At 37.7% G+C, this 23,502-nt stretch overlaps 1 protein-coding gene across 1 annotated transcript in view; it reads left to right on the forward strand.

Annotated features, from left to right (window-relative positions):
• The first annotated feature begins 13,908 nt into the window (after nucleotides 1-13,908).
• Nucleotides 13,909-23,502, forward strand: part of NDUFA9 (NADH:ubiquinone oxidoreductase subunit A9) — a 34,979-nt gene continuing 25,385 nt past the window's right edge. The window contains exons 1-3 of the mRNA XM_006739631.3: nucleotides 13,909-14,054; nucleotides 20,681-20,851; nucleotides 21,219-21,316. Coding sequence (XP_006739694.2) covers nucleotides 14,006-14,054; nucleotides 20,681-20,851; nucleotides 21,219-21,316 — 318 coding nt within the window. The 5' untranslated portion in view covers nucleotides 13,909-14,005. The remainder of the gene's footprint in view (nucleotides 14,055-20,680; nucleotides 20,852-21,218; nucleotides 21,317-23,502) is intronic.

Consider the following 23,502-nt stretch of genomic DNA (forward strand, 5'->3'; position numbering starts at 1 on the left):
TTGAATAGCAGTGGTGATAGTGGACATCCCTGCCGCGTTCCTGACCTTAGGGGGAAAGCACTCAGTTTTTCCCCATTGAGAATGATATTCGCTGTAGGTTTTTCATAGATGGCTTTTATGATATTGAGGTATGTACCCTCTATCAGCATGGGTCTCTTTGAGTTCATCTTTGTTGGAGTTTGTTGAACTTCTTGGATATTTATATTCATGACTTTCATCGAATTTGCAAAGCTTAAGCCTTTATTTCTTCAAATATCCTCTCTGCCTTTTCTCTTTCTCTTTTCCTACTGAGATTCCCACAATGTGTTATGTTTGCCTAATGGTGTCCCACAGGTCCCTTTGGCTCTGTTCACTTTTCTTCAATCTTTTTTCTTTCTGTTCCTTAGAAATAATCATTTTCATTGTCCTCTTCAAGTTTGCTGATTCCTTCTTCTGCCTGCTCATATATGCTTTCAAATTCCTTTAGTGAAATTTTCATTTCAGTTATTATACTTCTCATCTGCATAGTTTCTTCTAGGTTATCTCTAGGTTTTCTCTTTATTGATATTTGCATTTTGTTCATACATTGTTTTCTCGGCTTTCTCCATGTTTCATTTAGTTCTTTGAACATCTTTAAGACAGTTGTTTTTTGTCTGTTTTGTTTTTTAAGATTTTATTTTTATTTTCTTTATTTGAGAGGGAGAGGGAACGCGAGAGAGAGCATGAGTGGGGGGGAGGAACAGAGGGAGAGGGAGAAGCAGGCTCCCTGTTGTGTGGGGAGCCTGACATGGGGCTTGATCCGAGGACTCTGGGACCATGACCTGAGCTGAAGGCTGATGCTTAACTGACTGAGCCACCCAGGTGCCCCAAGTTTTTATAGTCTTTGTCTAGTGGATCTGCCATCAGGTCTTTTTCAGACACAATTTCTGTTGACCTACATTTTTCCTTTGAGTTACACTTTCCTGTTTCTTTGTATGCCTTGTGATTGTTGTTGAAAACTGGACATTTGAATCCAATGGCTGAAAGTTTAGAATTGAGGCTATAAGCTATTAGTATTTGTCATTCATAAAAGCATTAAGTGTAAGCAGTAATATCTTCCTACTCCCACATGATACCAAATCAGATTATAAAGTCCCTTAAATTAAAGGATCTCTATTCTGATTGGAAAAAGTATTCTTTTTTTTTTTTTTAAGATTTTATCCACTTATTTGTCAGAGAGAGAGAGAGAGCACAAGCAGGGGGAGTGGCAGGCAGAAGGAGAAGCTGGCTCCCCACTGAGCAAGGAGCCTGATGCTGGACTTGATTCCAGAACCCCAGGATCATGACCTGAGCCGAAGGCAGAGGCTTAACCAACTGAGCCACCCAGGTGTCCCTGGAGAATTCTTAAAGAACCTAACCCAGAAAGATTTTAGGAGCTTAAGTTCACATAAGTTAGGATAATCTTTGGCAAACAAGATGAATTTAATAATTTTGATTTAATAAAAACAGCTATGTCTTTTATGATTTATCAGTATTACACATATAATGCAAGTATACATTTTTATTTTACTTTGGTATGCTCTTCATAAACTTATACAAATCCAGCAAGCTAGTATTACTTCTACTTAATGTTTAACATCATAAAAAATATAAATTTGTGTTAATCAAATTGAATATTATTCTGACAAACCTTATTTTAACAGTTATTATATTTTATAGTATTGTTGGCTTGATGGTAAATTTCCAGCATCTTTATGTAACTTAAAACACAGGTATTAAATTGAGTTATTTAAGGATATTCATTGGATACTTTGATCATTTCTAAGTAAGATAGAATACTGAAATACTAATGGTTAAAATAGTTTATATGCTTTTGCTTATTATTTTTTATTATGATAGAGAAGCTATATCTTTGGGTCTGTTAATAAATATGTCCATTTCTGCCACTTGGTTATAAAGGGATGTATATGGCTGTAGGAAGTTGTTTTATGTGTGTTCATGCGTTCTGCTAGTATGCACCTTAGTTAGTGTATAACAGTTTACAGTTACATACTTCCCCTCCCCCACATATTTTTTATGAAATAGAAAAAATGGAAAGCACTTTGCCTAAAAGTTTTTATTAGTATAACTTAACTATATTTAGGAACAATGGTTTCAGGGAAATCCAGTGGTGTACATTCTTGTTTTTATAGGAACTAAAGGTGAAACCTGGTAGAAAAAATTTCTTATTCTTGACTTCCTACTCTCAGGATAGCAAGGAATGGAGGCCTTTAAAAGTTCAATTTGAGCTTCCTTATGAAGACTTCCGGTAAAGCAAACTTAAGGCCCATCTGATTGCTATACCTATATAAATAATCAACCAAATCTGATGAAATTAGCCTTATTTTGTGATCAAAATTACTTTATTTTGAGATTTATCAAAATGGAGGCAACTGTAGGGGGAAAATTGTGCTCCAACAGAAAACGATACATTGTCTATCGTCTACAGATTAAGCATTGTTTACAGCCTTCCACATAATCTGATTCTGATTCTGTGGGGGCTATTTTACAATTGTAAACTGTAGATAATTGACAACAATGCAGAATAAGTCTACATGTCTGTAGACATGTAAATTCTGCCTACTGGAGGTTCAGCTGACTTCCCTTCTCCACTGTGGAAGAGGCCAGTTTGGCCTCTCTTTGCACATTCATTTCAATATTCCTGGTCTATAATCCATCTCTTTCTTTATTCTCCTTTGAACTGGTTGTAACACCTCACCAATTACCTCATTAATGAGTTAAATAAAATCTTTAACATGTGTTCCTTTTCATATCTGGTTGAGAGTCTGGATTTTACCCCCCCCTTTTTTTTGAAAATTATCCCTTAATATTACCTACATATTTAAAGATAGGCTCATTCTCTGCAAATAGGCATGTTTCATAATTGGGCTGTAACCTGTACAAGAAAGTCTTATGATGCAGATGTGGGGCTTTTTCTTTTATCTTTTTTCAATTCTTTTCACAGATAATTAAAAAAATATAGTGTAGAATGAAGGGGGGGGAAATCAGAGGGGGAGATGAACCATGAGAGACTATGGACTCTGAAAAACAAACTGAGGGTTCTAGAGGGGAGGGAGGTGGGGGGACGGGTTAGCTTGGTGATGGGTATTAGAAGGGCACATTCTGCATGGAGCACTGGGTGTTATACGCAAACAATGAATCATGGAACACTACATCAAAAACTAATGATGTGATGTATGGTAATTAACATAACATAATAATAAAAAAATATATAGCGTAGTAAGCAGCTTTATGATGGAGTATAAAGAATTGTGTTAGCTTGCTGTGTTAATAGGTTTTTATTGTCCATTTACATTTTTTAAACCTAAGAAGTGTGTACCCTAAGTCCATTATTCCACTTGATCCAGGAGAATTTTGCAGAAGTGGTTGATGAAGCCATAGTGACTGACTGAAAGACTAACCACCTGTGTTTTTCTATCAATGTAGTCTATAATCAAATATCCATCTCTTCCAAACCCCATTGCCCCTTTGCAATCTTTAACTCTTTCTCTTTTTATACGGTAGTATCATGAGGAGCTGGAGAAGGTGGATGCCAAATTACTTCTGAGTCTTTCTTATTTAAGGCCAGGGAAAATTTTCACATCCATGAAGGAGACTATAAAAAGGGTTAAGGGGTTTAATTTTCTCTCCTCAGCCATCTTCTGTTCCAGTACCTTAGTTTGAAGTCAACATATATACCTACCATCCTATTCTTCTTCACCTCTAGCTCTGTTAAATATACTTTATGAAATTTTCCCTGACCACTTCCCACTTTGATCTGTTCTTTGAACAGCTATAGCGATTATTGCTAGAAAATCCATTTGGCAAATTATCATGAACTTCTTATATTTAGGGTCTACTGGTTATTTAGAACTTTTTGATTATTTTTATATTTTCACATGTATATTTTTTATTTTCCCAAATTAATAGTAAGGTCTATGAGGGCAGAAATTTTTTTCTTTCTTTTTTTTAAGATTTTATTTATTTATTTGAGAATGAGAGAACGAGCAGTGGGGAGGGCTAGAGGGAGAGCGAGCAAGAGAGAGAAGCAGACTCCCACTGAGCCCCGACGTGGGGCTCAATCCCAGGACCCTGAGATCATGACCTGAGCCGAAGGCAGACGCTCAACCGACTGAGCCACCCAGGCGCCCCTCTTTCTTTTTTTTTTGCATCCCCCAGAGTCCTCCTCCCTTAATGAAAAATCATGACTTTTTCTGTTTATTTGATTTAGTATTGAAATCTATCTATCTTTTGTTTTTCTACATGAAAGAGCAGAGGTAAATAAAAGATCTGATAGAAGCAGTTTTGGTTGGCACTTACTCTAAAGTAATTGGATATTTATTATCTATATGTTTAATGTCTTAGATTTGTTAGTGTTTTCTCTCTCAGGCTACATAAGATAAACCAAATAGATTTTGAATAAACAGAAGATGGGTCATGTAACATTACATGCAAATAGGTGTTTGAGAAATATTAATACTAAGGATGAGAATTGCCATAGTCATTCCATTAGATTATGAGATCCTTAAAGAAAAAGAATTCTGTCTAATCTGTTTTTATATCTCTGACCCTAGGACTCAGCACAGAGTCTATGCCAGTGATCCATGTCTGTCCCTCAACTCCAAGTCTACCCTTCTTTGCCTTGTTCTGTGACACTGGAACTGGACCCCTCTAAACATTTCTGCTTTGGCAGCTGGCTTTGTTAGTAGAGGGCACTGGAAAGACGCTGCACTTCTGGCCCACTTGAACCCTCTGGGAAGTGTCTTCGGCCCCAGCAGGCTAGTGCTCCTGTGGCAGCCACACTCTCTCCAAAGAGATCTCAAGCCACCTTGGCTGAAGGAGAGGGAGCTTCTGTGAGTTCTTAGTCTTTTCCTGTTCACTCTCTTGCAGCCTAGGGGTAGTGGCTGCTCTCTACACTTGCTACTTCTGGAATTCTCAGAGTCTCCTTTTACAGCTTTTAGTAGTTAACTATCTTTCACTAAATTTTTTAACATCACATTATTTGCTATGGTTTCCATCTTCTGACTGGACCCTGACTTACAGTGCCTGATACTAAGTACTTAATAAATGTTTGTTGAATGATGACGGCAGAATGATAATGTTACTTAGATGAGACCTTATAGTTCTGAGAATTTTGAGGCATCCTACATTTCAGAAAATAGTTTCTATGAACTTTGTAGACATTTGTTTGAAATCCAATCCCCTTCTGTTTGAAAATTAAAGAAAATTTTACAGCTGTAATATATAGGTTTTGCATTAATTATACTATATTTCTTCTATGAAATTACCATATATGAAGAATTTTTTATTCTAGAGGAGTTCATGTTTTTCCCCAAGAATTTCAAGTAAGTAGTGAGTAAGTAAGAGTAGTGAGTAAGAGAGGTGAGGAGTGGTGGTGGAGTTCATAAGTCTATTCTTAATGGTATTCCACATTATTCCTAAATTAGTATTTATAAAGAGGTCGACCCTTACCATTTTCCAGTCCTGGGGTTGGCTGTCTCCAGGTGAAAAGACATCAACTTTGCATACTCCATTTTGGCTTTGTAACCAGTCAACCCTATCCGACATCTGGAAGTAGAAAAAAAATGAGAAAGGGTCGTCAAAGGACAAGTTACATGAAATTAATGAGAAATAAACAAATGGCTGAGGTGTGGAAAATAGGAGCAATGCTTTCAATAGAGACCTGTCCCAAGAGCTACTTCAACCCACGGGACTCTAGATCTCTTCATTCTCGGTTCTCAGTTGCATTAAGATTTCTTAAATACATGTATCTCTAGTACTGAGACCAGTGTCTGCTATGTGCTAGAGGTGCTTAATATGGATTTGTTCGTGAATGAACCTATGTAACCATGTCCTGCTCTATGTGTCCTTGCTTGACAACCTTTCCACATCCTGGATTTTCACTAAACACTCAAAACTCAATGCGATCAAGATAGAATTAATTTCTCTTTTCTCTGCCTGTTCTTGTCCCACTAACTTATTATTTTTTGCCCCAACTTATTTTTAAGTAATATATGCTTCATTTTCATTAATTTCCAGAGCACTAACTTAACTTATATTAGCAGTAGTAAGTCTAGTAGCTCCTCCTTAAGACCAATCCCTCCCTCCAAATAGCCAAAGGTGGGGAAATTCTTAGTCTCCATGGTTCAGCCAAACTTCTGGATGCCAAGAGAAAGATGCCACGTACACCATCCAATGGACCTTTGCATGGATGCCCTTGCTGATGTTGATTGTTCCATAACCCTCCCAATACTTTGCTCTACTCCCTAATCTCAGTAATGGCACTGCCATCTAGCCAGTTTTCCAAACCAGAAAACTGATAATCGTTTTAGCTGTCTTCTCCCATCCCAAGCCTCCCTCTAACTGCTACCACTCTCTTCTTTCATTTGTTGCCACTTTTCATGAAAGAATTGCTTATACTTGCTTTTTGCTAACCTCAAAATTTAGCATAACAGCCCCTATTCCTTTGGTCTTAGTCTTGTCCACTTTCCTTAGCATCGCATCTTATTGAAAACATGGCTAATTATCATATTTGTCCACTGATAATCTACAAGTATGAGAGGCTTCTCTTTGACATCTTTTTCCATGCCAGACTTCCACTACCAGGCTTCCACACTGAAGTTCCCTTCTTTCATTATAAACTTTGCTTACAACTCTACTTCTCAACAAGGTGGAATAAGATGGTCAATTTTTTCCTCTCTAATGTAAATATCTTTAAGAAATATATATATATATTCATATTTGGTTAGAATAAAATAAAACATTTATTTAAAATTGTTAGAGGGGCACCTGAGTGGCTCAGTCAGTTAAGTGGTTAAGCTTCTGCCTTCAGCTCAGGTCATGATCCTGAGGTCCTGGGATCCAGCTCCTGCTCAGTGGGGAGTCTGCTTCTCCCTCTGCCCCTCCCCCTGGCTCCTGTGTGCGTGCGCGCTCTCTCACTCTCTCTCAAATAAATAAAATCTTAAAAAAATAAAATTGTTATAAGTTGTTTTAAACTGTCACAATAAAGTCCAAAAGCTTATCCTAATTTTTTTTACAGTGAAATTTAATTTTATAAAAAATTGCTTGAAATAAGCATTATTAAGAGTTGAATATCTGGTTAATTGGAAATGTTTATTTTAAAGGACTTTGGGCAGTGGTGGGGGTTGACATCCTCCCTCAAAATAAAACCAACACAAATCAAATACAGATTACACACGATTTAAGCTTATTTATAAATGGATTTATTATTTTTCTTATATAGACTATTACAAGTAATTATTTAAAAAAATAGAAGACCTTTTGAGAGCTACTTGTCCTTTGCTCCCACAAGGATTTGTACCTGTTTTCACACCCTAATCACTAACTCAGATTAGGAACACTTTTTCTCTTACTCTTCCTGACACTGTAATACAATAGTTTCCTTCGGTACACAGTGGGTTTTCCTCCCTGATTAGTTAGAATCACCCAGAGAACTGTTTAAAGATACTGAATCTGAGATACTACCTCCCAAAGAATCCATTTCAGCGGTTTTGGGGTGGGGAAACTTAGGCATTCAATTTCTTAAAAGCATCCTGGGTGATTCTAAGGTACATCAACATAAGAATGAGAATCCCTGGAGATTCTGAGAAAAACTGGCCAGGTCCAGATTTATTTTTATTTATTCTTTTCTTTAAAAATTTTCTAAGATTTCCTAACATTCTTCAGTATCTTAATTTTTTTTTACAACCATAACAAGGGAGTTCTTAATGTCTATGAAGTTAAGCCTTGTATTGTCTCTCAGCAACTATTATATGCTAATATTCTTATGCTTGAGTAAGCATATTGCCATGAATAAAGGAATGGATGTTACTATTACTTGGATAGAGAATGAGAAGACTTGGAAACAGGTTGCTCTGAACTGTTGATAGACCAAGTGAGAGCCAGAAACTTACCTTTCAATCTCCAGTTGATATTTTATCTTAATGAATTACTTCTAATAGAAAATGACAAAATCAATAGGGGCTCCTGACTTATTTAAGCTATATATTGCAATTTAAAAGCAAGAATGAAAATCAAGTACAAAAGTAAGGAAATTATGTGATCACTTACTCTTACTGAGGACAGGTTCTGAGATATGAGGAAAGTTCGTGATTAATTTGTTGTTGTCTTCACTATCCCTAAATTTATCCAACCCTCCTGCCATGAAATATAAGGGATCTGCAATGGAAAGACACAAATAAAAATGACTAATTTTACCTATGAACCCTATTGCTCTTATTACCAAATAATGATTTTGACTTACTCATTATTTTTCACATGTAGTACACAAGTCATGAGTACAAAATGACATTCAAATTTATAGTCCAGATCTTAATCTGGGTGTAGTCTGATGTTCCCAGATGACCAAAAAAAAAAAAAGGTTAAAAGGTTCCATCTTCTGGCCAACACTTCCTGAAATGACTATTGTTATTCTCCACTTTCAAATCAGTAATAATCATAAAGGCTTATTTAACAATGACAAAACTAAAAGTTTTTAGCTTAGTCTCAAACTTCTTGATTAGGAGGTCAGAAAGTAAGTAGCTAGAATGAAGAATAAGTGTCCTGAATTCATGGATCTCAAAGCACTTTGTAAATATTCTTTTGAGGACTTGAGAGAAATACACATCTTCATGTTGTAAAGGGAATTATAGTTAATGTTAGATCTAGCTTCCAGATCAAAGATCTTCCTTGTACTTCCTCTTCTAAGACATTTAAATAGAAGACATTAGGGCATTGTACTCTCATACTGGAATATCCATGCACCTCCTCCTCCCCCCTGTGATGTCTCTCTAAATCCCACCCTTGCTTGATAGCTCAGGACAAGCTTACCACATCTATGAAATATTTTCTAAGTACCTAACTGAATGTGATTGCTCCTCTATCAAAGTTTCCATCATATTTTGCTTCAACCTTTACATCCCATCTAGCACTTTAATTGCTCACATATATTTCATCTCTTTTATTAGCTGGCTTTCTGAGGACAGATGCATTTTCTTACTCATGTTGGTATCCCTCACAGTAACTAGTGTCTTCAGTTGGTGCTTAATAATCACCTGCTCAAAGAATGAATATAGGAATACTGCCTATTTCAAATTCCAGATAGTATAATCTTTTCTTTCTTTCTTAAATAGGAGAATCTGAGAACAACAAAAAAATGGTTTGCTCAAGTTTGCTATGGTGGTAAGCCACACATTCAGGCTTTCTTGAAGCTTGATTCCTTTTGGGGATACATTCACCCTAGAGACATATCCAAGGTATATTTATCCAATGATTTATTAATCATTTATCCAATGATTTATTAAGCCACACATTCAGGCTTTCTTGAAGCTTGATTCCTTTTGGGGATACATTCACCCTAGAGATATATCCAAGGTATATTTATCCAATGATTTATTAACAGAACTTCCTATCCCAATAATACAAATAAATCAACAACCTCCCTGTCATATATATCCAGCAAACACTTAACACTTATATGTACTAATGTTTTTATTCTATTTTCTTTGTCTTCTGCATTTTTATCTGCATCCACGAAGCTTCTTTTAGACTTTAAACTCCCTAAATTGTCCTGGCTAATTGTATTTATATGAAGTACTTAAATATCTTTTGATGATAATGATATTCAGACTTCTAAATCTGTATACATTTCCCATAATGAAATGAAAAAGAGGGAAGGAAAATCTAGAGTTTAGTGGAGCCAATAAACAGATTGATAAATATCTTAAGTTCAAAGTTGCTGAATAATATCCTGGAGTTAGGGTAGAAAATAAAAGAGAAAAAAGATGATTTGTATTACCTATTAAATTTGATGAGGAAAGAAAGCTAACTCTATACAATGTATAGATAAATGGATCCTAGAAACCATTTATTCTAACACCCTCATTTTACACATTAAGAAACTGAGGCCCAGAAAGGGAATGTTAAAAACACTGGATATATTCCTTTAAATATTAGAGCTCTGCAGGTTAACATCCCAGAAGCTATGAAATTTTTCTATGCCAACAGAGGGATCCTGCGGCCCATAGAAGGATACCCCTTAAAAATGCCAATGTGGTTACTACCTCAGTAATAATTGAGGAGGAGTGCAAATCGTGAATGTCAGCCAGAGAGGGCATAGCACAGGGATTTGGTTATGGGTTATGGTTCCTGTACTTCAGACCGTAGCTCTATCTCAAGACATTTTTCTCCTACATCCATCATAAGCAAGAGGCTCCTGTTTATTCAAGGTTCTTAAAGTCACAGAAAAGCCCAAATTACAGGCAACATAAATGGAGATTTTGCAGGGTGATACATACCTGATCAGGTTTTAAAGTTTATTCAACCAAGTTTTATTACTAGTTTTAAAAAGGAAGAATATATTCATTTATATCCATTCTCTTTTTCTCTCTCATTCCCTTCTTCTAAGTGCCTGGCACATTGTACACACTCAATAAATTTGGTTATTGCTGACATCAGTTACAATTGATTTTGTTTAAATAAGGATTAGAAGTGTGTGTGTGTCTTTTCCCTTGGTGATACCATTCACTATTAAACTTCTCTGTGGATCTCCTCCGTTTTCACTTTCCCTTAGCTTCTTCCTCTGGTGTACGATAAATACAGACACTTTCTTCACATGGCTATATATATATATCCTGTCTTTTCCAATTCTCTGTTGTCTAGCCAAGACTTCAGAAATAAGAGTAAAGAGGATGAAAGTAAATGAGAATCAGGACTCAGAGCTACACCAGTCTGATTTTGCTACTCGAGCACTAGGAGAAAAACAACAACAACTTTTGGAATAGCTACACAATGAAAAGAAGTCAGCAGTTAGTTAAGCTTCCAGTCAAACTGGGAAGTGAGGAGTAAGACACCCTCATGATCCCAAAAGGATGGCTGAGGAGATCTGGTTAAATCTGCAACAAAATTAAAATTTCAGCAGCAAAGATGATAGGTTTAGCTGTAATGCTACTGAGGGAGAGGCTCATTTATTTCCAGAAAACTCTGATGTAAAATTAAAATTGACTGTGCAAAGAGGGAAGCTGGGTTGAACATTAAGTTAACCATCACTTGTCACTGAATTCTCCTTTTTAACTGCAGAGGCTCAGAAAATGGGCTGTTTTATCAGTCCAGTGGAATTTCCTACCTCTGTAGCACTGGAATAGTGAACCACAGAAGACTCCAGACTATACTTTAAAAGTCAGTGAAGATGCTGGGATGTTCTTACTCAGCTCAAGATCTTGTTTCCTCCCCCAGACTTCCATGTACCTCCCCCTTGTTGGGACTGAAGAGTGACATCAGAATTGCAACTGGTGATATCACTGTCTCTATAGCAACAGTAGTGAGGCTATCAGAAACTGAGTTGTCAAAGGACAAGGGGATAGGTTAAGATATACTCCATGTCTCTGACGCTTAGTTTGGAAGGACTGGGCTTGCTTTCCCCTAATTAATTTTCTCCTTTAAGTATCTAATTTAGGCAGGGAATATGGGAGGGGAAAATTTTGCCAATGGATTGCACTTAAAACAACAGAGTATTTCGTATGTATGAACAAATTCAGATGGGTACAGAGAGGAAGAAATAAAAATTGAGCATCTACTAAATTTTTTTATGCAAAGCCCACAGAACCACTTCATTTTGTGGACCCAGCCTTGACTCTGAATTATAAGCATCTTACCTTTTGTAAAAATAAATAAATAAACAAACAAACAAATAAGTAAATTTGCAGATATTTTGCCCAGACTGACCATTTCTGGGTTATAATTTATCTTCAATGGTCAGATACAGTTGCACTAATCCATTCTCTACAGTGCCTCAATCTGAGGAAAGGTACTGGGATAAATCAGACTTAGAGGCATTTGGTTGACAATTTCTATCCTTGAGGAGGACTTTATTCTTAGTACATCCTCTTTGGAAATATTACCCTATGTACTCTTAATTAATGATTGAGTATAGGACTAGTACATAGTTTCCATGAAACAAAAAGAATCTTGATCAAGCCCACAAGATAAAGATTAAAATTGTTAACAGATTCAAAAGTGACTGATTGGTTTGTTACAGGCTTTCTTCAACAAGGTTATTTATCTTTTGATGATCTTCTATACTGTCTCAGTTTCTTCATCTTTAAAATAAACAAATTGGGCTTACTCATCTCTTAAGATCCCTTCCAGCTCTAACAGTCTAGAACTTTGATACTTCGGTGGTATTTAAATAGAACTTCACATACATGCATATAGTACTTTGCAGTTGACAAAGCACCTTCACACCCATTATGTCATCTTATCTTCACAATAATCTTTTGAGGCAACAGGGCAGGTATTACTTTCCCTGTTTGATAGGTGTAGAAATCTGCCCAGATTACAACTATTAACTGGTAGAGCTGGGACTGGGATCTAGTATTCTGAGTTTTAAGTCAGTGCTCTTTCAACAATATGCAATCTTGAAATTAGTATTGAGAACATGAGTCAGTGTTTGACTTCAAGTGTAAAATAGCAGACTTGCCATGTTTCACAGGTGTTAGGAGGCTGCTGATGATAACGGGTTCTGACAGTTTATCAGAACCAATTAAATATTTTATATTCATATTGACCTCAGAAGCAAATATTAGAGAATTTTAAGTGCTGGGTGAACACCGGATGAGGCCAAGAAATATGACTGTGTAGCATTATTAAACCTCTCTGATAAAATTTCTTCAAGAAATTTTCTTTTTTTTCAGCAGTTTCTTTTCTCTTCCAATTCAATTTGGTACAGGGCACTTCAAGAAATAGTGGGGGCGGGGATGGAGTGGGAAACAACCAATCTTACAAGCCCAATAACAGGCAACCTCTACTCATTAGGGGACTTTTGTCCATCCAAGCAACTCACACTACTTTCTTCCTGACAAAAACAAAGCACTGAAAGAATTACCAAATCTAGAAAGTTCCCCCAAACTAGTTTGTTTTCTGATAAGCCCAAGGCAGATGTCTCAGGACAGGTTGCTGGTTGCTGTCTCCCACTCAGAAATAGTGAGCGACCAGAATAAACTATTTAAAAATCCAAGTGTTTAATCTTTCTGCAATCTCCTCAGGCTCTAGAAACCTCTTTCTAGAACAGTGCAGATTCTCAAAGAGGTCCACAGTTAAGAAAATAAAAATTATAAACTATTGTTCTAGAATCACCTTGAGTTTCTTTCTAGAAAAATGTGCAGTGGCATACATACCCACTAAATTTTACTTAACATTTCAGGAGGTTCACAGATTTCCTTGAGCCCACTCATGAATCACACCCCAGGTTAAGAATCCCTGGAGTCATATGTCAGGTGGTGGTAAGTGCTTTCATATTAAGTAAAAACAACATAGACGATGGAATGATGACCACCTTGGGTGTCAGAGAAGTTTTCTCTGAGCAGAAACTTGAGCTGGTGTAGGCATCTGAGCGAGCATGCCAGGTAAAGGGTACAGCAAGAGCTATGGCTCCGAGGAGAGAATGTGCTTCGTGAGTTCGAGGTGCACATCCTCATTTCTATTTCTCTTCCTTTATTTCGCTACGTCCCGCCTCACTCCTTTCTTGTCCAACCTCTCCTCTGGACCCTGGTTCTCTCCTTTGAGAACTTCCCGAGTGCTGGGGCCACGCCTCCATTTTCCCCTAGTCTCACCAGAGCTGCTGACATTTTCAGGGAATAACAAACTGAACTGAGAGTCAGGGAAGTTGGGCTCTCTGCAGCTCGGGTTCTGCCATTTTGCAAGTCCTTCAGTCAGTCACTGGTTGACTCTTAACTTCACGTTCCTTAGCAATAAGATTATAGTCCACTCCAGATCTGAGATTCTAACCCCAGGATTCTTCTCTATTTCCTTTCTTTGCCCTCTCCTTCACGTTTCCTCCCTTGCGCCCCGCTCTCTTTCTCTTGCTCTCTTCTCTCCACACTCTACCCCAATCTCTGACCCACCCCGTCTCTTCCCGGTTAGCGCCTGCGCAGAGAGGCGTGGAAGATCACTTTGGCCCAGCTCAGTAGCCGTAGTGGGTTGGCGCGCCGGCCGTGAGGTATTGTGGGAGAAGATGGCGGCTGCCGTTCACCCCCGGGTTGTCCGGGCCCTGCCAATGTCACGTAAGTGTCACCGGGAACAGCGGCCCCCGATCGGGATTCCGAAGTGTTGAGAGTGGCGCCATCCTGCAGCGGTCACGCCGACTCCCCGAGCACCTTGGTCTTTCTAGGTCCGGGACTGCCTGTAGTTTCTGCTTTCCTTTTCCCCTCCTTGGCTCACATTAAATTGTACACTTGGGAAGGGGTCTGTGCTGAGCGAACGTGAGCAACGGGAAGGGAAAAGGAGAAAGTGGGGAACATGTAAAGGATCGAAAGAATCAGTTCTCATAGGGTTGTAAGGGTTCGAGGTTAGGAAAAATTAGTGTGTGTGGCCGGCGGCGGGACGTTCGGGGGTTTGTGGGGAGGAATCTGAAAAGGATGGGAAAAAAAAGGATAGTGAGAAAAGTTTCTTAACTTGTGCAAGGCCTTAGTCTATCTCAATTTCAGATTCTTCGTGTTACAGTGGGGATGATAATACCACAACGTCAGGGAGTTTCTGAAACGATTAAATAAAGTAATATCTGTAAAAGAACTTTCTAAGTCAAAAGCATCCCTGCATATGTAGAGTGTGTTAGGTCGAGGCACTGGGGGCTGGGGGAGCGAGGGATGCTGGAGAGAACAATGAGGAGCTTGGTGGAAAGGAAAGTGAAGAGTAAAGGATATCTTAAGGTTTGTCTAAGCGTTGTTCATTTTTCCTCCTATTCTGATTGGATTTGCTGTCATGTTCCTCAATTTGAAAATATAAATTTACCCTTACACTCACAAAACTAGTCAAGAAAAGCAAGGAAATTGGGAATACAGTTACACTTAATTATCATTCTTCCCCCTCCACCCTTTCACAAATTTGCCTCAATCGACCTCCAAAAGTTGTATATTTCCATAGTGTATTCAAGTCATTATTAAATATCATTTGCTCTCACAGTTAGCTTCATGTCAGAATCATTTTTAGTGCTTTAGAAAAAAATAGAAATGGGGACTCATTGCAGAGCTATTGAATCAGAATTTATGAGATTGGGTCCTTGCACCTTGGGTTTTAAAAAAGCTCCACAGGTCGTTCTGATGTTTAGGTTGAGGAGCAAGTCAGGAGTATTTGGAGGATACTTTTCTATTTTCCATCTTGGGTAGAGCTCCTGCATACCACTGGGAAGGTGATTGGTTCACATCGATTTTGTGGATGGTTTTGTAGCCATGACTTCTTTGCAAAGACATTTGTTGGTTCTTGTGAAAGTATTACGTTGGTGTGACATAATGTAGATCATGAATGATAGTAACTACCATTTATTGTGTATTGGCTATTTGCTAACCACAGTCCTAAATAGTTTCGTAAATATTTTCACTTTAACTTCTTTTTAGTTGAAGCCATAGCTTGTGCTCTTAACCTCTATGCTTTATTGTCTCTGGTAAAGTAAGCTTTTGCATAAACTCTAGAGAGGCAAGTCTAGTGTGTAACATAATCAAAAAACTATAGAACAGAACCGTGTAAAACAATTATATATGGTGAGATATGGAGAGACTATTAAGTACCGTAGGAAATCAGAAGAGGGAAAGATTAGTATCATTTGAAGTAGTGAGGGAAGATTGGAAGACCAGTGGAGAATTTTAGTGCTTCCACTGATTTTTTTTTTTTTTTTTTTAGGGTTGTTTTGATTTGGAAAGTCAGAGAAACTAGACCTTTTCGTGGCGTGGGCAAGGACAGGGTGGTGAGAATGGAATCACAAAGTACTTAGGAGGCAGTGAAATGACTACCTGTAGATACGGAATAGTAGGAAAGAAAGTTGACTATGTTAGATGAGATCAAATAATGGAGGACTTTGAAAGTCAAGCAGTTTAGTTCAGTGGTCTTGAAAGTGGGTTCTGCAAGAGGAATCAGTGGGGTACAAAAATACAGTATTAGAACTGAAAAAACATTTTCAGTAATAACAGCAACAATAGCTAACACGTAGTTTAAACTGTATACCAGACACTATTCTAAGTGCTTTAATGTTTTTTAGTGTATATGACGTATTGGTACTACACAGAATGTATATGTGATTTATAAATGTTTAAAACTAATGCAATGTGCAAGCAAATATGTTTGGAGAAGATTGGTTTATATATTACAGTAAGAAGCCAATAGAGGTATTTGAGCAGAGGAATATAATGAGTAAAGAATATTACTCTCCTAATGGTTCATAACATATGGAAGAAAATAGAGAGGTTGGAGCCAAAGAAGGTAACAACTTTTATTTATTGAGTACCTACCTAGTGCAAGGCACTGTGACAGGTACCTACCCACATATTAATTTTCAAGTCAACCCTCTAAAATGTAAGCTCCCTGAGGCCAGGGACTTTGTCATTTTTATTGTGCTAGTCACAGTTTCTAGAATGGTGCTTGGCCTATAATTGTTGGGGGAAAATAAATAATCTCATGAGGTTAGTGTAACATCACCCAAGAGATTCTGAAGTAATAACAAATGAAAGCATCTGTTACTCATGGAGTGCTTAACATGCGCTAGATAATGTGCTAAATGCTTTATATACATTTATTGTAAATCTCCTAACAATCATTTGAGATATTAATTCCTTGACTCCAGTCATTCTTCCTGTTTTATTTACTGTCCTTTATCCAGTGTCCTCATTTCCTTCCTTACTGATCATTCTAATCATTCCCCCATACATTCTTAACTCCCCAGCCCATCTGCCTGTGGCATTAAAAAACAAACAAACAAAAAAAAACCCCACTAATTAAATCAAGCTTTCCACACATTTCCTGCAGTAGAGAACTGAGCTACAGAAAACTCAAAACTGACTGACCTTATTTTAAATTCATGAATACAGATATCAAGTAGATTTTCAGTATTATGTTTTTCAAGAAATTTGCTTTCCCTTTTCCATAATGATTATTTAACATTGTCAGTCTCCTAAAACTTTTAACATGTGCTTCTGTCTCATTCTCACCTTTACCTAGAAATCAGAGGAATCAGATGAGAACGATCTTTTTCCCACCATAAAAATCTAATAGCTGAGCTGTGATAATTCTCAGCTTTCCCTCCTGTGATAGTGGACGAGCTCCTCCTGCTTTGATCTAAAGCCACTTCCTTTGTTTTGCATTCCATCCCATCTTCAATTACCTGTGCATTCCCTCTCCTGAATCATTCATTTTTCCCCTCTACTGGGTCATTTCCATCAGTGTATAAATATGTTATAATAGCTAATATTAAAAAAAAAAATCCTTCCTTATCCTCATGTTCTTCTAGTCCTTTTACCCCCTTTCACATCATCTCTCCTCAGAAGAATCATTGATACTCCTTTTCCCACTTCTTTGCCTCACATTCTCTCTTGCCTGCTCGAGTCAGGCTGTCATTCCCACAGCAATAAAATTGCTCTTATTAAGGCCACTCAAAACCAACATCTTCTAGGTCTCTGGTCCTCTGTCCCCATCCTACTTCACTTTTCAGCAGCCTTTGATAGAGTTAACTGTTACCTCTGTCAGTCCCTTTCTTCATTTACCTTCTGGGTATCATTTCCTTTTGTTTTCCCCTTACCTTACTGGGCTGCTTTTCAGTCTCCTTTGCTGGCTTTTCGGGCAAGTCACTTAAACTCTCTGAGCCTGAGCTTTCACATCTGTAAAGTTACAGTAAGAATAGTATTAAATAAGATAATACCTACTGAGCACTTAGAACAATGCCTGGCATCTGTTAACAGTTTTGTAAGTTTAGCTGTTATTGTGGTAACAGTTTGTTGTTAAGTGTCTGATCTGCAGTGTTTGTTTTTAATCTTTGTGGTTTCAGTCATTGTTCAGTAAGCTAGGCTTTTTCTCTAATTTCATGCTTCTGATTAGGGAAAACCCATGGTTTCTGGGTAGAATGCCGCTGGAGAATCATGTGCAGAGAAGAGACACAGACTTACTTAGTTACTTACTTACCATCCTTCCTTCCTTCCTTTTTTTTTTTTTTTCCAATACAGATTTTCTAAAGCAATTCCTATTTGTTTTTTTCAGTTTTCCCCAAGTTTACAAAGCACCAGTGCTGATGGTAAACAGTTTGTTGATTGTAGCAAAAGTTTATTAGCCCTTTAAATGTCTTAGTTGGTTTTTACTTATTCTCTGAAAGTTAAGTAATTTGCTCTAAAACTTTGCCATAATATGTTTCAAGGGACTTGAAAATTGGGAGTGTGATTCCAAAGGAGTTTTACACCTCTGCCAAATGAAGAATAGTTGATGGAACTAGGAATGTGTAACCTGGAAAAGACTTAGTAGAGATATAATTGCTGAACTTAAATGCAGGAGAGGGGTTAAATTTGTTCTTTGTCATTCCAGAGGAACAAAGGGATCAAAGCTGCTGGGAAACAGTCATTGATCTCCCATGTGGTGGAACCCTTTGTTAGAATGGCTCAAATGAGAATGGTCTGCAATGGGAAGTCGTGTTTCCCCACCTTGCAGATGTCCAGGCTAAGGCCACATGGTCTCCTTGCGCATATAGTGTGGAGATGTAAATAGTGAGAGGTTTGACAAATTAACCTTTCTAAAGGTCAGAAAATTTTTTCTCAAACACTCCTTTTGTCGTTACTTTTGATGATTTTCAGTAGCTTTATATTGTCTGAACTGTACTCTTTTTTTAAAAAAATGTTCTCTACTAATAGTCCTCTGCCTCCAGCATGTATCATCAACTTTATTTTTTCATTCGTTATCAGTTTCAGAGTCTATTCCAGGTAAATCTTCTGTTCCCTGCACTGGGCTTATTCATTCCCACGTCTACATTGTTATATGTTTTACATGTTTCACACGGAAATCTATTCTTTCTGTTGTTCCTCTTTACAGCCTTACTCAAACTAGTTTATTGCTCAATAGCAAAAACCCCACCAATAACCCAATTAAAAAATGGGCAAAGAGGATATGTGAAAGGCCAACCAGTACATGAGAAGGTGCTTAACATCACTTGTCATCAGGGAAATGCAAATTAAAACCACAATGAGATATCACCTTACACATTAGAATCGCCATCATGAAAAAGACAAGAGATAACAAATGTTAGCAAGGATGTGGAGAAAAGGGAATGGCCACTATGGAAAATAGCATGAAGGTTCCTCAAAAAATTAAAAATACAACTACTGTGTGATCCAGCAATTCCACTTCTGCTAATATGTTCAAAGGAAATGAAAATACTAACTCAAAAGAGGTACCTGCACTCCCATGTTTATTGTAGCATTATTTACAATAGCCGGGACATGAAAACAACCTAAGTGTCCATCGAGGGTTGAACAGATAAAGAAGTTGTGGTATTTATATAAGATGGAATATTATCTGCCCATAAAGAAAACTAGGAAATCCGACCATTTGCTGCAACATGGATGGACCCTGAAGGCATTACGCTAAGTGAAATAAGTCAGAGAAAGACGAATACGTATGATCTCAACTTTGTATGATCTCCCTTATATGTGGGATTAAAAAGAGACCCAAACTCATAGAAAAAGAGCTCAGACTTGTGGTTCCTAGAGGCAGAGGGTTGCAGAAGGGGGATTGGAGGAAGGTGGTCAAAAGTACAAACCTACAGTTATAAATAAGTATTCGAGATGTAATGTACAACATGGTGACTATAGCTAATGCTGCCGAATGATAATGATAAAACATTAGGGTAGTTAATGCTAAGAGTTCTCATCACTGGGAGAAAATTGTTTTTTTTCTTTTTTCTTTTTTATTATATCTCTATGAGATGATGGACATAAGCTGAACCTGTTGTAATCATTTTATAATATATGTAAATCAAACCATCATGCTGTACACCTTAAACTTACACAGTGATATATGTTGATTATTTCTCAGTAAAACTGGAAGAAGCGCCCCCCCAAAATCCATTTTATCCAAGAATCCTTCCTCTTATATTGCTTTTTTCCTGTGCATTCTCTCAGTTCCTTTTATTGTGGAGGTTTATATTCTCTTAATATGTAACTTTAATTTTTTAAATGTGATTTATCTTCCTAGGTATATTGTATCCCATAGGGCAGGAAGTTTATAGTTGACTCTTGAACAATACAGTAGTTAGGGGCACTGACCCCCCCCCATCCCTGCAGTCAAAAATTCATGTGTAATTTTTGGTTCCCCTAAAACTTAACTGTTGATAGCCTACTATTGACCAGAAGCCTTACTGGTAACATAAATAGTTGATTAACATATTCTGTATGTTTACCTGTATGTATTATATACTGTGTTCTTACAGTAAAGTGAGAGAAAAAATGTTATTAAAGAAAATCATAATGAAGAGAAAATATAGTATTGTGCTGTATTTATTGAAAAAATCTGCATAAAAGTGGATCCATGCAGTTCAAACCAGTGTTATTGAAAGATCAACTGTATTTTCTAATTTTTATATATTTCCTTATGACACATGGATTCTTTGTTGCGGTAGTTTGTTTATTATTGCTGTTGGCACTTAAATTACAACTTTTGATTTAAAAATTCATCTTAAGTATATGAAAGTACTGATAACAAAATAATGTTACCAGTTTCTAGGAAAAGATATATATTAACATTTACCATTTTTGTATACTCTGGGGTTTTGTTTAAGGTTCTTCTATTACTGCAAGATATATATATATATATATATATACCAGTTTCTACGAAGAGATGTATATTAACATTTACCATTTTTGTATACTCTGGGGTTTTGTTTAAGGTTCTTCTATTACTGCAAGAGCCACAGCTGTGTTTCATGGCCCACCCCAGCGCCAGCTTCATCATGCACTCATACCTCATGGCAAAGGTGGGCGTTCCTCAGTCAGTGGGATTGTGGCCACTGTGTTTGGAGCAACAGGATTCCTGGGCCGATATGTTGTCAACCATCTTGGTAAGTAGTTCTTTAAGTTCCGTATGCCCCAGTGCCATTTATTAGGGTTGCCTAATGAGAAGCCATGAACCATGTTTCTTTCAATTTAACAGTGTTACAGATTACTCTTATCTTGGGTTTATGTAATTCTGATCTGCTGTTCATTAGGAAGCATTATCATGCTTTCTGTATAGGTTGTAGAAACAGGAATGTGGTCTCTGAAAAGTTACGGCATCTCTCGCACAGCAAAATATGCTTTTTGTTAAACATGGTATCCATTCATTTATCATACTAGAAGTTAAATATTTACCAAATCATTCATTGTCCTATAAAGTAAATATCCATATTATGTTAATGTTGATCCTTGTTTCAATCCATTCTTTTTTAGGACGTATGGGGTCACAGGTGATCGTACCCTATCGGTGTGATCCATATGACACCATGCACCTTCGTCCCATGGGTGACCTGGGCCAGATTATCTTTCTGGTAAGAGCCTGTGTGACTGATTATTGGAGTTGACAGATGTAAATTACTGAGGACATTTTTAGGAGAGAGAGACAGTGTAATAAAGCAACAGTTTCATCCCAGAGTGAACCAAGGGCATCCTTCATTCACCCCCTTCTTTTAAACTCTTGCCCAGCAGTTGACACACATTTTCTGTAAAGGGCCAGATAGTAAATATTTTAGCTTTTGTGGGTCACAGGGTCTTTTCATGATTACTCATTTCTGCCCTTCTAGCCTGAAAGCAGCTATAGATAATACATAAATGAATGGAAGTGGCTGTGTTCTAATAAAACTTTATTTACAGGGGCGCCTGGGTGGCTCAGATGGTTGGGCGTCTGCCTTTGGTTCAGGTCATGATCCGAGGGTCCTGGGATCGAGCCCCACATCGGGCTCCTGGCTCAGCGGAGAGCCTGCTTCTCCCTCTCCCTCTGCCTCTCCCCCTGCTCATGCTCTCTCTCTCTCTCTCTGTATCTCTGTGTCTTAAATGAATAAATAAAAAAATCCTTTAAAAAAATGTTAAAAAAAAGACTTTATTTACAAAGTTAGACTACAGGCTAGATTTGCCTTTGGGATATGGTTTGCTGACCCCTGCTGTAGGCCCGTGCCATCTAGTATGGTAGCCACCAGCCACGTGTGGTCATGGAACATTTGAAATGTGGCTAATCTTAATTAAGAGATGCTGTACATATAAAATACACACCAGATTTCAAAGACTTAGTACAAAGAAAGTGATATATATCATTAATAATTTTTTACACTTACTACATATTGAAATAATATTTTGGATATATTCGGTTAAATAAAATATATTATTAAAATGAATTTCACCTGTTTCTTTTTACTCTTTTAAATGTGACTGGTGGAAAATTTAGAATTGCCTGTGTGCCTCATGTTATATTTCTGTTGGACAGTTCTTCTGTAGATGGTGAAAATCACAAATAGGGTGTTTTATAACTTGGTTTCCTTGGCACAGACTGAATTTAGAACAGTGCTCGTTGTGCTTCCCTATTGCTATTCTATAATCTGCAGGTTTTTCCTTTGGCCAAGAGTTGCCAGTGGGGTGAGGCAGTGGGGAACCAGGGTAGGGGGGGACCCTTCAAGGGGGTGATTAAAAACGTGTGGGCCTTTTTGGTTGCCACAATGACTGGAGACCATACTGGTTTATTAGCTAGGGACCAGGGATGCTAAATATCATACAGCTCCCAGAGCAGTCCGTTTCCACAAGGAGTTACACTGTCCCCAGTGCCTACAGTTATCCTATTGAGAAACACTCTGGGCCTTGATGCTCGGTCTCCTGTTCTGGCTAAATTGTCCTGCTTTTATCATTCTGTATGAAGTTGAGCTCTTCCATGTACACACTTCCCCTTTTAAAAAATAATTTGGGGGCGCCTGGGTGGCTCAGTCGTTAAGCGTCTGCCTTTGGCTTGGGTCATGATCCCAGGGTCCTGGTATCGAGCCCCGCATCAGGCTCCCTGCTCAGCGGGAAGCCTGCTTCTCCCTCTCCCACTCCCCCTGCTTGTGTTCCCTCTCTCGCTGTGTCTCTCTCTGTCAAATAAATAAAATCTTTAAGAAAATAAATAAAAACAAAAAATAATTTGGTAAACATTCTGAAGATCTCTGATATATTCATACAGATTATTTGTGATCTCTTTTAAATTTTTACTTATTTTTTTTAAGATTTTATTTATTTATTTGAGAGAGAGAGAGCACAAGCAGGGGGAGTGGCAGGCAGAGAGAGAGGAAGAAGCAGGCTCCCCGCAGAGCAGGAGGAGCCCGATGTGGGATCTGATCCCAGGATCCCAGGATCATGACCTGAGCTGAAGGCAGTCACTTAACCAACTGAGCCACCCAGGCGCCCAAATTTTTACTTATTTTTAATAACATTTTAATTTATTCCTTACTGAATGTTCACAAGCTAAGAATATGTTGGAAATTACTTGTTTCTAAAGTGTTTTTCTTCTCTAAAATCTTTTTTTTTTATTCTTATGTTAATCCCCTACATTACATCATTAGTTTTAGATGTAGTGTTCCATGATTCATTGTTTGTGCATAACACCCAGTGCTCCATGCAGAATGTGCCCTCCTCAATACCCACCACCAGGCTAACCCATCCTCCCACCCCCCTCCCCTCTAGAACCCTCAGTTTGTTTTTCAGAGTCCATCGTCTC

Source organism: Leptonychotes weddellii, chromosome 5, assembly GCF_054177405.1.
Source record: "Leptonychotes weddellii isolate Sample4059 chromosome 5, ASM5417740v2, whole genome shotgun sequence".
NCBI lineage: Eukaryota > Metazoa > Chordata > Mammalia > Carnivora > Phocidae > Leptonychotes > Leptonychotes weddellii.